The sequence below is a fragment of the Triturus cristatus genome, chromosome 1_1 (assembly GCF_964204655.1).
Source record: "Triturus cristatus chromosome 1_1, aTriCri1.1, whole genome shotgun sequence".
Classification (NCBI taxonomy): Eukaryota; Metazoa; Chordata; class Amphibia; order Caudata; family Salamandridae; genus Triturus; species Triturus cristatus.
Genome location: NC_140579.1, coordinates 1,265,643,359 through 1,265,657,221, shown reverse-complemented (window position 1 = coordinate 1,265,657,221; position 13,863 = coordinate 1,265,643,359). Strand labels below are relative to the sequence as shown.

General features: G+C 45.5%; 1 protein-coding gene across 1 annotated transcript in view; it reads right to left on the bottom strand.

The window, feature by feature from the left end:
* LOC146871932 (uncharacterized) overlaps nt 1-13,863 on the bottom strand; it is a 202,266-nt gene that overhangs the window by 23,573 nt on the left and 164,830 nt on the right. Inside the window, exons 8-10 of the mRNA XM_085649699.1 lie at nt 9,206-9,352; nt 8,322-8,423; nt 5,052-5,141 (exon numbers count right to left, since the gene is read on the bottom strand). Coding sequence (XP_085505825.1) covers nt 5,052-5,141; nt 8,322-8,423; nt 9,206-9,352 — 339 coding nt within the window. The remainder of the gene's footprint in view (nt 1-5,051; nt 5,142-8,321; nt 8,424-9,205; nt 9,353-13,863) is intronic.

The window sequence follows — 13,863 nt, the reverse complement described above, 5'->3', positions numbered from 1 at the left end:
GAGAATTGAGGGGCTATATGCTGCCAACTTCCCTCCCATCCTTGCGCGCATTCAAACAGAACTTACTAAATGGAAACCTCTTTTCCTGTCATGGTTGGGCCGCATACACGCCGTGAAAATGACTCTCCTGCCCAAGCTTCTCTACTTATTTCAGGCCTTACCCATTGAACTGGAGAATGATTTATTTCGGAAAGTGAAGGCCATGATTCTATGCTTTATTTGGCAGGGAGGTCAAGCTCGCTTCTCTTACTCTCTGCTGCGCCGCTCCCGCACTGATGGGGGAGTAGGCCTCCCAGACATCCTCTTATACTACAAAGCGGCGCAGCTGAGAGTTCTGGTTGAATGGTCCCAACAGGAATCCAAGAAACATTGGTTACATGTGGGTCGCAGCGTGACGGGGCGAACCATTTGGGATCCGGTGTGGCGCCCTCGAAGGGACAGACCTCAGAACACATACAATAGCACCCTCACACGCACCACTCTTAAAGTATGGGATTCGATCTCGGGTGACGATAGGTGGACCTTATTCCCGTCCCCATTTACTCCGATCCACTTTAATCCAGCATTCCCCCCGGCCCAGCATGAGGAACCTTTTGATGCCTGGAGAAAGGGAGGCTGCTTAGCTCTCTAACACATGTGTTCCATAATTTTGATCCTCTCACTTTCATTCACTGTATGCGGGACTATGAACTAGAGACTACAGAAAGATACCATTATACACAATTGATGCATTGGGCCCTTACTCCTCAGGTAAGGGACGCTGCCACTCGGCTTCTCACAAAATGTGAGGCCTTCCTCACCAAGACTACTAATATGAAAGGGGTGATCTCGTTTATAAATAGCTTCCTACTTAAAACAGCTTTATCCCCACGCCCCAGATATATGTCCATGTGGGAAGACTTTATTCACCGTCCTATTTCCGATGAGGAATGGACGCACCTATGGTCCGACATCGCACGCTTCAATCATTCCACAGAACTCAGGGAAGCACACCTGAAGACCCTGATGGATTGGTATCTGCATCCATCCAAACTTCGGCAGATCTTCCCCACCACCTCAGATAGATGTTGGAGAGGGTGCAGACTTATTGGGGACTTCCAACACATATGGTGGGATTACCCGGCTATCCGCCCCTTCTGGGAAGAAATGCTGGCACATATAAAAGACATGCTGGGTTACCCCATCCCCACTACCATGACGGGAGTTCTTTTGGGACTTCGTGACTCCTCCCTAGAACAACAGACTCGAGCTGATAAAATGATTATGTGGCTTTGCATTGGAACGGCTAAGGTTACTCTGGCAGCCGCTTGGAAGAGGAGAGAGGCTCCAGCTATTTCCCTCTGGCACTCTCGTCTATGGAGACTGCTTAGCTTAGAGCGTATGGCTGACATTTTCAGGGACAACTATAAGAACTTTGAATTTAAATGGGGACCCCTTGTCTCCTTCCTTTCCAGAGGCCTCCCATCTGCTGTGTGTCCCTCCACCATAAGAGCCCACCATCTCTTTCAATTTTGATTAGAGTCCCAGTGTCGAACACCTTCTCGATTGTATGAGTTTTGCCGCCACCACGGGTAGGGTGGGGGGTGGGCATTGGTGGGGGGTTCTTTTTTGTCTTATATTTAAATTATCCCACGTTGGGGTAAGTTTGTACATGCTTTTTGTTCATTTCATGTACAGCACTCCAACTGAGCAACTTGGGGAAGCTACCGTCGCAAAAGGAAGTTGAGCTTTCTATAGAACTGCCTGCTTGCATCGTACCTCTGCAAAGACTCATTTTAAGCTCCAGTACGTTTAGAAACTGTATCCACCATTCAGCCTACTTAATGAGAAGAGGAGCTGGTTTTTATTGATCAATGCATTTTGTTCAACTGTTATGGTCCTGCTGAGGCTTTCTGATCCCCTGCGTGGGACCACGTGATGGTGCTCTCTCAGATTGTAAGCTGTAAAAATGTAATAAACATAACATTGGGGGGAAAAAAAAGCAGGTGCTTATGTATAATAAATGGTATTAGTTGCATCTACTTGGTGGGCAGTCCCAGTCCTTTTCTGAAGGATGAGAAGATAAATGGAGGAAGTGAAACAGAAGAAGAAATGGAGAAAATCATTCAAAGGCCAGAGAACAAAGGTGCAACTGGCACTGTGTAGTGTTGCCATTTAACAGAGGTGATAAAGTGATATCAAAGCAGAAGTGCGATTGTGGTGACTGACAAATAAACACAGAAGGAGCAGTGGGATCTGATTCTACAAACAATGGACACTAAAGGAGTCTGCGAAAGAGAAACATGTTGAAAATTATTGACCCAAAGGCCAAGTGTTCATAATGTCCCACATAGAAATGACGTCATTATTGGTATTGTTTATGCTGAGCAGTTTTGATAAGACTTCCCACAGAGGTCTCTGTTCTATAATTCAATGATCTATACAAACAAGAAAACTTTGTTGCAATGCAATTTATATTGAGTCCATGTCGCAGATGGTCTTCCTAGAGTGCCTTGATCAGTTGCCAGACAAAATTTACTCTAAAACCAAGTGGTTTTAGTTTAGAAGGAGGCGGGCCCCCTTTTGTGTGCAGTGTCCACCCCACAGAAGATAGTGAGATGGATCTAGAGAAGTCCGTTTTCTATTGAAAATAGAAAGAAACTGGAATTGTTTCCAAAATCACCTTTTTGGATGTACCCTCAATATCTTTGTCAAATGTAGTTTTAACAAACTTGTATTGGGTAACTGTGATGCATGTAATTGAGGATCAAACCCTCTGGATACAGAACTTTATGTAGCACTCTTCTGTGGCTTTAGAAACCACAGTTTTCTCTCCTCCCAAGTTGTGTCAACCCAGTATTGCAAACCCTGTTCCTTCTATTTGTAAGATGGCAGAAGCCCAGACTTGTATGAGGTAAGCTGTATGTTTCGTTCTAAGTTGGTCTTTATGTTGGAGAGGAGTTTCTTGTAGGAATATGACTAGTTATGGCGCGTTATTTAATTCCAGAACTTTCAGATCTTTAAGGGGCATTTGAACCTCTGATATTGAATGAGAATATTTTGAACGGTGTTGTACCTTAGTGTCATGTGTGATACATTTTTTGTGGGACACCTAGTGATTGTGTGAATCAACACAGTGCAGGAAGCCATCTGAACTAAGTTGTGTGAAATAAACATTCTAAACAAAAAATAGCAACACATTTTGTACAACTTATTTACGACTTCTAAGTTCCCTCCAACCATGCTTCTTGGATCTGTTATGGCCAGATCCAGACACTACAAGGTGATTATGACTTAGACTTCACTTGTATTGAGTCCCCCTACATTCAGGACCTCTATTTTATGTGATTTTCTCACTGCTTGTAGTACACGAGAACCGCGCCTCTGTTCATATCCCCCCCAACCTCTACCAAAAGTACAAATTTGTGATAAAGGAAAATCTTAGACTCTCCAAATTGTAGTTGATCTGCATGTCTGACTGTCATCATAAATGCCACCTTACTTTTATAACCTTTAGGCTGGGCCACCAGGTGTCACTGAAGCTCCTTCTCATTCTATGAGCAATGATGATAGTAATTTCAGCCTCCTGGGGACACTGAAGAAATGTCTTTATGATGTTTTCTAGAGATATGTAGATGTCCTATCCTTCTTCATTTTATAGATTCCAAATACAAATGTTATCTCTTCCTGATCTGTTCTCAAGATCCTCACATTTGTCTTGATTCATCCACTGTTCTAAATGTCCAATGGAGGTGTGGAAGAACTGCTCAGGAGCTGGGCGGGATTTGAGTTGACTATCCGCTGAGTCAAGTCTCTGGTTTACTGACTGCATATTTGTTTGATGTGTGCTGAATCTTTTCCCAGTTCACTTCAGAATGTAGCGGATATCCACTATAGTTTTCTCCAAGACTGTTTTTAGGTCTGCTAGGCATGCCTTTAACTCATATTTGAACAAACCGTTTTGTTTTTTGCCCAGCCAAGTCTGCGGCTATGGGAGTTGTTGGACCATGTACATTGAATGCCAGGTATTTAGCAATGTTTTCTGCCTTTATAGGTTTTGCCTCCTTGGACAGTTGCAGTTTTGAGACGGAGGAATTGATCTTCCTGCTCCCTGAGGCTTGAATGACTGTTTCTTGAGATTCAACAGTGGAGGGCTTAGACTGCGAACATGGTGGGGTTGTGAGGAGAGGGTAAGGGCAGTGAGGGTGCAGAAGAAATGTCACACTGAATCCTCATAGTCAGAGGCAACAGGAGGTCTCAGGAAATCTGTTCCCTCACTGCCTCTCATAGTTCTAACCCAGAGCAGACTTTGTAATGACTTGCAACTCCAGTGCACCTGTCGTGCTACGGGTGATGCTCTTAAGATTATGGTAGAGTCCATCAGGGAGCTGGGCCACAGGCCTCTATTTATGTGTATGGACCACAGCTTCGGACCAGCCGTAGTGGCCGCAACATGGCCGACCCGCAGTTTTCCTTAGCGGTCTCTTCCACTGAGCTACCTCGGATTTATTAGATAGCTAAATGGCACTTTTAAGGTATATAATACATGCTTATGTAGTTTGCCTAATGGTTCAGAGCAGTGCAGCAGTGCTACTGCCTCACTGCCATCTACCTAAGATGCTTTTTACATGAGAACATTTGACTTTTCTAATGAAGAGCAACGAAAATAATACATTGCGCAGGCAGAATGTTGTGCTTTATCAGTAGAGATCCCCTGAATGAGAACTCCAGTGACTATGTAACTTATATACCTGCATAATCTAAGAATGTGTAGGAAACAAGCGAAAACGAGTGAACCTTGGAAATATTTGGTCAATAAATTCATAAGCAATCTGGGTTCTTTAACAATGATGTGATAAATATTTTAAGACTGCAGAAAGCTGAAATCATGAAATCAAAATATTTAAAATACAAGAGGCCAAAGTGCAATTCTTGGAAAACATCTTGCATTTGGGTTAGATGTTGGGAGAACTCAAAGGCATGGGTGTGGCGGATTTTCTATGCTAAGATGGGACCATAAAGCATTCTCTCTCTCAGGAAAAAGACTTAAAACTAAACAGTAAGCTACTAACCGTTAGCCCCGTATCGACCTTCATCCAGTTCACGCTCAATCTGCCAGCCATGTTTGTCATCCGATCTGTCATGCAGAAATTTACAGCTATCTGAAAAAAAAAAAAATGGTTATTAATACACTGCAAAAAGTCACAGTCTAGGTCATGCATACAAGTATGGCTGGTCAGCCCTTTCCATTATATGTTGAGCTGACACCCGCTAATAAGGTTTGAAGCCGTAGCTTGGGAAATCTAACATGCACGGAGAGATGTTCTGCCAAACACAGGAACATCTTCTCACTTTTCAAAGCTCAGGTGCACTGATTCACTCGGCACACATTTGCACTCACTTCCTGGTAAACTATGGTGTTCACCAGCCACTTTAATACCTTGTATGCACATAGGTGCCCAACCCAACATATACAAGCTTAGGATACTTGCTCAAACATTCACATCATCTAGGAAGCACAGGGCTTTCGGAAACTCCCTCCTTACAGTAAAAGAGGCACCTATCAAGCCATGCATAGATGCTCTGTGGCCAGCTCTTCCTGGCACACACTGTTAAAATGAAGAATTTACATATAAGACAGTGGCTCTCTATTAGGACTAGAAGTAATTTTAATTAGGTCTGATTAATTGGAGTAATGTTGGTAATTCTGAGTTACTCTTTGATGCGGAATTATTAATAATTAGGGCTCCCAGTTTTATGGTATTTATTTTTTTAACATTTCCGTCTGTATTTATCCATATTTATTTTTGGGCTATTTTATCTGTATTCATCCATATTTAATCTGTGTTTTGCATCTAAATGAAGTTGAAAAACTGTACATCTCCATATTTATTTAACTGACACGCGCACTCATACTTTGATGTCTGTCGTGTTTTAGCTATTTATGAAATGAAATGTGGGTTTTTATAGAGCGCGTGTTTGCTGTGGCGTCTTAGCACTAGCTGTCCAGTGACTGTGAAGGAGTCGGGCTAGTGGCTAAACTTTGTGAGCGAACAGCCATGTCTTCAATGCCTTTCAGAACATTAACAGATTGGTATGTTTCCTGAGATTAATGGGCATTGTGTTCCACAGTTTTGGGGCCAGATGTAGAAAACTTCTGCCACCCCACTTTAATGTTTTTATCCTTGGAACCACCAGCAGAGAGGCGGTTACAGATCTAAGCTCTCGTTAAGGTGTGTAGCGCCTGATATGAGAGTTAAGGTAGGCTGAGACAGCCTGTGCAGAGTCTTTTGCAGAATGCACATAGATTTAAAATGAATCCTTGCCTGGTCTCGAATGGCGTGGCTTACGGGGCTAAACTTTGGAATTTTAAGAAGTAAAAGGGCCGCTGCATTTTGTAGAGTCTGAAATTTGCGTATTACGCTCTTCTTTTCTCCCAAATAGAGAGCGTTACAATAATTAATTTTAGACAGTATCAAGGCCGTAATAACTGTCTTTTTGAGGGCCATGGGGATAAAAGGTAAACTCTTTCTAAGGACTTTCAAAGTGAAAAAGCAGGAGGAAGTAATGTCGTTAACCTGTTCAGATAGAGAGAGCTGGTCATCTATCTTAATCCTGAGGTTTTTTACTTGTTTAACAGGCTGAGGGCAAGGTCCTGCTACTTCCGGCCACCAGGTAGAGTTCCAGATGGAAGTATCTCTTCCGAACATTCCGGTGTTTAATTTTAAACAGTTGTTCAACATCCAGGAAATGATGTGCCTCATGCAATTGCTAAAATTAACTGCCACTTCTTCAGGTTTGGATGTTGAGGAGACAACTATTTGTGTGTCGTCAGCATAGCAAACCACTTTAAAACCATGGGACCGTATGAGTCTGGCTAGTGGGGTAAGGTAAACGTTGAAAAAGGAGGGGGAAAGTGATGATCCCTCGGGAAGTCCACACGGCAATGTGTAGGGATGCGATTTATGTTCTTCCATTGTATTGGATTGCTCTCTACCAGTTAGGTATGCCCGGAGAATATCAGATGCTTTGTTCACAATTCCTATTTCGGGCATGCGCTGAATGAGAATGTGGTGATCAACCGTATCAAATGCGGCCAATAAGTCGAGCAAGATCAGTTTTGCCTTCCCCCCTCCATCAAGTTGAATGCGTATATCCTCAGTAGCTGTCAAATATTACTTAACAATACATTCACTGGTAAATACTAGCATATCATAAATGTTCTTGACATATGCTGTTATTTAAAGAAATTTCATCCTGTTTTTTTAATTTCCCATGCTGTCCATATGCTCAGCTGCTGGCCTATCCATCAAAGACAGCATGAAGAGTCACTTAAAAAAGCAAAACTTTCTGTATTTATCCACTTTAAAAAATGAATGCAGACAGAAAACACATTGTTTTCTGTCTGTATCTGTAAAAATACTTAAAAACGGAAAACAGGGAGCCTTATTATGATTAAACGATTACAACTGCATGCATAGTTATAAGTACTGGGGTTATGAAACAAGCATAAAAACAAAGAATTTAGCATGTGGCTGCTTGGACGCAATGGTGCCTTTTTCGCTTGGAAAATAGCGCTACATGCTGGATTACTATTCTTGCTTAATTTTACAAAAAGTTGCATTATTTTGTGGCACTTCTGCGTAATTCCCCTACAGCAAATTACATGAGTTACGCTCAGCCCCTACTCCCGAGTAATCTCCTAAAAAGCTAAAAGATGTTTTACACCGGGAAATCGATATCCCTAAATACTACCTGCCTTAAGCCTAACCCAGGACCATATTTATAGCCTAAATTTGGGGTAATGAGTATAACAAGGATTCTCAAGCCAGGTATACCCACCATGCTCTGGCAATGTTACCTGAAATCTAAGTGTACTCCTAAACTAACTTTCTACTCTGCATCACACAGTCGGGTCTCGTCACTCCGATTTTTCACATTACATTTCCCAGTCAAATTCTTGTTGCCCTTGATACCCATCTACTAGGTATCTATAGACAAAACCTATAGTCTTCAGCCACTTGGCAAATTTGCACCACTCATATAGAGACCCACATTAGATCCTATCCGTGAAGAATACTGCTTCCATTCAGTTTAAATGTGAATCCAGCATCTGGACACCAAGGTCAATGAATACCCCATCACACTCTACAGGTCCAAATACCCTTTGTAATATGCTATCTGCGCAGGCACAGTACGCTAGGCATTGCCATACTGCTATTCTCTACACATCAGAACTTGAAGCCCCTTCCTTGTTCAGTACTCAAACAGGCATGAAACAGTAATGAACAAAATATTAGAGTAGCAACAAACATTCACATATCACCTTCACAGCTGCTCACCTCCAAAGCCACAGAAACCAGTCTCTTTATAATCCTTGCAGATATCTAGCTGATAATCCCACCGCACTGTTGCCCTCAAGTGCTCTGGTGCACGGATTGATCCTTTACTTTAAAAAAAATAATAATAATAAATCAAAGAGATTGGCTACTTAAATCAGGTAAAAATGTTGGCTTTATAATGATTCAGAGGCTGCACAGATGGAGTTCCATTTTTAGGTCTCGCCTGAGCCAGCGCTTTAGCGCTGCTCTGGCGAGAGTTTTAGTAAGCGGGATTTGGAAGTGCAAATTAGTGGCTTTTCAGGCCTCCAACTACAGTGCATGTGCGCTGGGCGCGCGCACCATTTGTCAGCCTGCGTGATCACTTTCGTGGCTGCTTTGATGTTCTCAGTGAGCCGCGCGGCCACTGAGAACATCAAAGCAGCCGCAAAAGTGCACACCATTTGTCAGCCTGCGTGCCTATCTCCGCCTACCCCCTCCCTTATCCCACTTCCTGCTTGTTGTTTACGCGTGCTTAAGCGATCCGCATTTTAGCAGCCCTCCACCCACCGTGTTGCTTCCCTTCCCCCCACGCATTCCCTCCTCGTCAGTTTAATTTTCCTTTTCCCCATCTGAAGGGGCAGCTCGAAACACACATGGAATGGCTGCATTTTCTACCGACTGTTCATCAGATGCAAGGATAAGATTAGTCAACTTGTACTAAGCATCCCTGTCTCGGATGATTTAACAAGCGTGCCTAATTTGTTTTTTAGCTTTTACGTATTTCCTAGGGACAACTTTATCTGCCTCGCCAGCCACTTATTTTCATAAATCATAAAAAATCATACTTAAAATAGCATACAGGGCCTTTCAGTCAGCCCTCTTCATCCATTGGTCTGTTCAAGTGCCATTCACAAATGTGCTGCCCTCCTCACAGCATTCAACAGGATGCAAATGGTCAGCCCACTTCTTCCATTGGCTTTTCCTCCACTGTGAGAGTGACAGGCATTTGCCTTGGCTGTGGGACTTGTTTCTGAACAGCACGCCTGCAAAAGCTAAGAATGAGAAGTTGAATAAACTGTGCTTACTGTGGACAAAAATAAAACAAGCATTGGCATAGCCAATAGGTCTCGTCTTTGGGACCTTATAAGTGTTTAGTTCTCCAGCACAATATCCTTGGTGCAACAACATCAAGTGTTACATGGCTAAACACTTATGAGGTCCCAAAGGCGAGACCTATTGGCTATGCCAATGCTTGTTAACATCTTATTTTCAGACAAAGTATGTACATACACAGGCGTCTCAGGGCTTCCTGAGCCAAAGACCACAGTAAAGCTGCATTTAAAAAAAATATATTCTGTTCATTGAACATAATATCACAACATAATATCAGTGTCACACAGACATGACTTACTGTATATAGCAAATCGTAACAGCCACCGAGACATCTTGTACGCTCATACATTAGAAGTCTCGCGGTCCATTTCATCTAGACTTCCCCTTCCACTGTTAGCTGCCTGTATGTTGGTGCCCCTTACATTAGGCAGATTGCGAATTTCACTTGCCCCACACCTTGTCCCATTTCAGAGGGCACCCTCTATTTTTATAGACTTCTACTTCCGCAACCATGCACCAGTCCATATCTCGCTCCCAGTCTTTCAGAGTTGGTGCCTTTGCCACCCCCCATCTCTTGGCAATATAACGTTTTGCAATCACGCGGCCCATGATAGTTCAAAGTTGTTCAGTCGATTCATGTTGGTTGCCTCCCATATATTCAATAGGCACAGTTTCGGGGAAATAGGGATGACTCCACCCCCGGCATCTGTCATACACTTGATTATTTTTCCCCAATATGCCTGAATCAGTTGACACTTCCAGGTTGGGTGGAAGAACGTGCCAACATTACCACATCCCCTTTTACACCCAGCCTCTTCTGTCTTACCCATTTTGACCAGTGTGGTGCACGTGATATATGATCTATGTAGTATCTTTAGCTGTATGAGGCGCAGTCGTGATGAGATTGCCACCTCCCGAGGCGATGCAAGTGCCTCCCTCCAGTCTTCCTCTTCCAAGAGCCCTATATACGCCTGCCAACGCTCATGAAGGGTGAGGAGCGGGTCAAGCAGATTATTAATGATTTTTTTGTACGTTAGGGATATAGCTTTAGACTGCAGGTGATCAGTATGGAGTCTGTTCTCTAGTGGTGATGCCTCCGGTACATCCCCCCCCTCTTGGGATCGCTCCCATGAGGCCATGTCATATTTGGGAATATCTAAAAAGTTCTTTCTCAGAAAGCTCGTACGCTTTCTGTAGTTCCGAGAATGGTATCAGTTTCCCCTTCACCCACAGATCCCCAACCGATGATATGCCAATAGTGTGTGTTGGACTTGGCCCTTCTTCCCTGAATTATTTTCGTTTTTTTAATGCATGTTAGATCAAATAACCAGTGTTAAGGTGCAGGTGCTCCCTTCTCCCAAGATGGCTGCCACAGGCCCCTGCTACTGCAGAGTGGTCTTTCTAGTAGCACCCTAGCTGCCAGGAGCTGGCTGGAACCCCACAACAATGTTGCGACACCAGCCCGCCTTTTTTGTCCCATAGGTAGAATGGGGAAGCTCCTGGAATGTGCTGGAACCTTCTAGAAGGGAGGTGTGGTTTTACTTTTGCCGCCTTGGATAGAGGTCACCTGACCTAGGGCTATTTAAGTGAGGGAGGAAACTTTTTCTAGTTAGTTGGCCAGTGGGGTAAAGCAGAGCTGGAGAATCCACGCAGGAGTTTTAGGCGGTAGGGCCTAGCCAGGGACTTATGCCTCTGAGAGTGACAGGATTTAGGTGCTGCCTCTTAAGTGAGTGAGGGATCCTGTAAAGCCCACTGATCTTGCCCAGCAGTAGGAGGACCCAGGGAACCTCTGCCCAGCCTGACTAGGAAGGACCTAGTCGCCAACTCAATCCCTACCCCCCAGGAACAGAACCCCCAAAGGCGCCGGAAACATCTGCACCATCAGGACTTTAGGTCACTCCTGAATGCTGAAAGTGAATGCCGAGACCTCATGTCACGACTGCATGCTGAACCTGAATGCTGAAACTGAATGCTGAGACCTCATGTCACGACTGCATGCTGAACCTGAATGCTGAGACTTCAGGTCGAACCTGAACACTGAAACTTTACGCTAAAGCGGATTGCGGAACGGCTGGGGATCAACCAGGTACTAGCGCTGAGACCCCTGCGCTCCCTTACCTGGCCTGGGATCCCCTGCATCAATCCCCGTTGAGCGCGGAGCTCTCCCGCTTAATTTGACCCCCCCCCCCCTTTGTGTGCGGGGACCAGAGCGCGCTCACCGCCGCGGCCCGAAAGCCTGAAGTGTGCATCATCACCACAGCGTGGCCCGCGGAGAAGCCCGGGGCCCCGTCGCTGCCGTGGCAGTTGCATGCGGAGGTGTGTAAGGCCGTGGCCGGCCCCGTCGCGGAAGGATCTACTGCGGAGTCTGGAGCTGGGTCGGACGCCTCCAGACGTCGAGATCAAGGTAAGCCAGGAGGCTTGGGACGGACCCGGTGCGCCCCCTACAGACCGGGAGCGGCACCGCACCCCGACACCCGGATCCCCCCTCCGTGGGAGTTCCCCCCGTTCCCCCAAGACTTTGACACCCCGCCGAGGGATTGCCCCTCTCCCCCGAGACTGTTGAGCAGCGTTGTGCCCCACAAACTGCACAGAAGTACTTGAAGCTTGATTTGTACGAGTAGCGCTATGTTCGCAGGCTTTGCTCTGCAGTGTTCAATGCTTAATTATTACGAGTAACGCTGTGTTGGTAGGCTTTGCTCTGAAGTGTTCAATGCTTAATTATTACGAGTAACGCTGTGTTGGTAGGCTTTGCTCTGAAGTGTTCAATGCTTAATTATTACGAGTAACGCTGTGTTGGTAGGCTTTGCTCTGAAGTGTTCGATGCTCAATTAGTACGAGTAACGCTATGTTCGCAGGCTCTGCTCACAAGGATTCACAGCGCAATTATCACGAGTAGTGCTGGGTTCGTGAGCACGGTTCAAGAGTGTACAAGGCCTGACTGGTGCGAGTAGCGCGGTAACCGCCCACTGAGGCGCTAAGGGTACCAGGAGGGCAGGAAGCCCGCGAAGTCGGTCCTGAGCCCCTACTAGACCCCAGGTGTGGCGCTACGATTCCCCGTCCGTACAACGGATGTCAAGGTCTACGAGTGTGGCCTAGGGCCCCAGGGGGAATTGCGGGTGAATATAGCACTGAGGTCACCAGGTACTGCCTACAGCACCGTAATGTATGATTGGTGCAACAGATGCTAACCTATGTGGAGAAGGCCATTTACCTCTAGTAAACTGCATTTACATCTAATGAATTGCATTTACCTCTAGTGAACTGCATTTACATCTAATGAATTGCATTTACATATAGTGAACTGCATCTACATCTAATGAATTGCATTTACATATAGTGAACTGCATCTACATCTAATGAATTGCATTTACATATAATGAACTGTATTTACGCCTATCTGCTTAGATAAACTTGAGTTGTTTGCATAAACCCTACTGTGTGGCGTCCCTTATTGTGTGCGTTCCCTGCTTCAGAGGATGTGTGTGTTGTATGGTCGCTTTACAGATAAGCCTTTGGGTGCCCAACCGCTCGAGTCACGTTACCCCCTTAGGGCTTGGTGACCCCAGGTCTTACATTGGTGGCAGCGGTGGGATTAGGACCTGTGACCATACAGCACCCTTCCGTGAAGCGGAGGGCGCCACAATTAAACGCCTATTGTATTTAAGCTCTGCAACTGTTATTGCTGCACTGATTACATTCCACTGTCCAGACTGAGGGTGTAAAATCCTGGTTAGCTGGTAACTGTCACCCATATGCTAGAGTTTTCTTCCTTGGTATCTAGGTCCCCACCTGTCACAATGGAATTCCGGTTAGCTGACCTCGAGGGGTACACTGTAAGGCAACTGAGGGAATTCGGGCAGGGGATGGGGGTGCCTGGGGTGCGGAGGGCCAAAGGACCGGAACTCCGTACCGCCTTAAGGGCATGGGTAGAGGCCCACCCAGATGGGAGAGAGGATGAGGGACAGGAGGCGCCAGATGCACCTCAGGGGGAGAGCGCCCAGGAAGTACTAGACATACTAAATGTAGATGTGTCTGAAAATGTGCCCCCAGGGAGACGTTCTGGGGCCAGTAGTAGGACAGGGTCTAGTAGGAGCGCGTCTCCAAAGGAGTATGAGGACAGGAGGGAGGAGAGGCAGTTAAAGTGGGAGCTAGCGAAATTGGAACATGAGAGAGAGAGAGAAAGAGAAAACAAGAGATGGGCAATGGAGGAAAAGAAGCTGGCGCACGAGCTTCAGCTGAAGGAGTTGGAGCTGCGCGCCCTCCAGTTAAAGGCGTCCAATAAGGACAATGGCGGCAGCGTACCAAAAGATCCCCAGGAGTTAAAATTCTATTTATCCAAGGATGATATCGCCAGGGTGTCTGAGGAGGCATTGGGGAGTGACCCTGAAGGGGGTGGTGCAGGGATCTTCCAACCCAGCGAGGTGGGAGAGGTGGCGAATAGCCCAGCTAG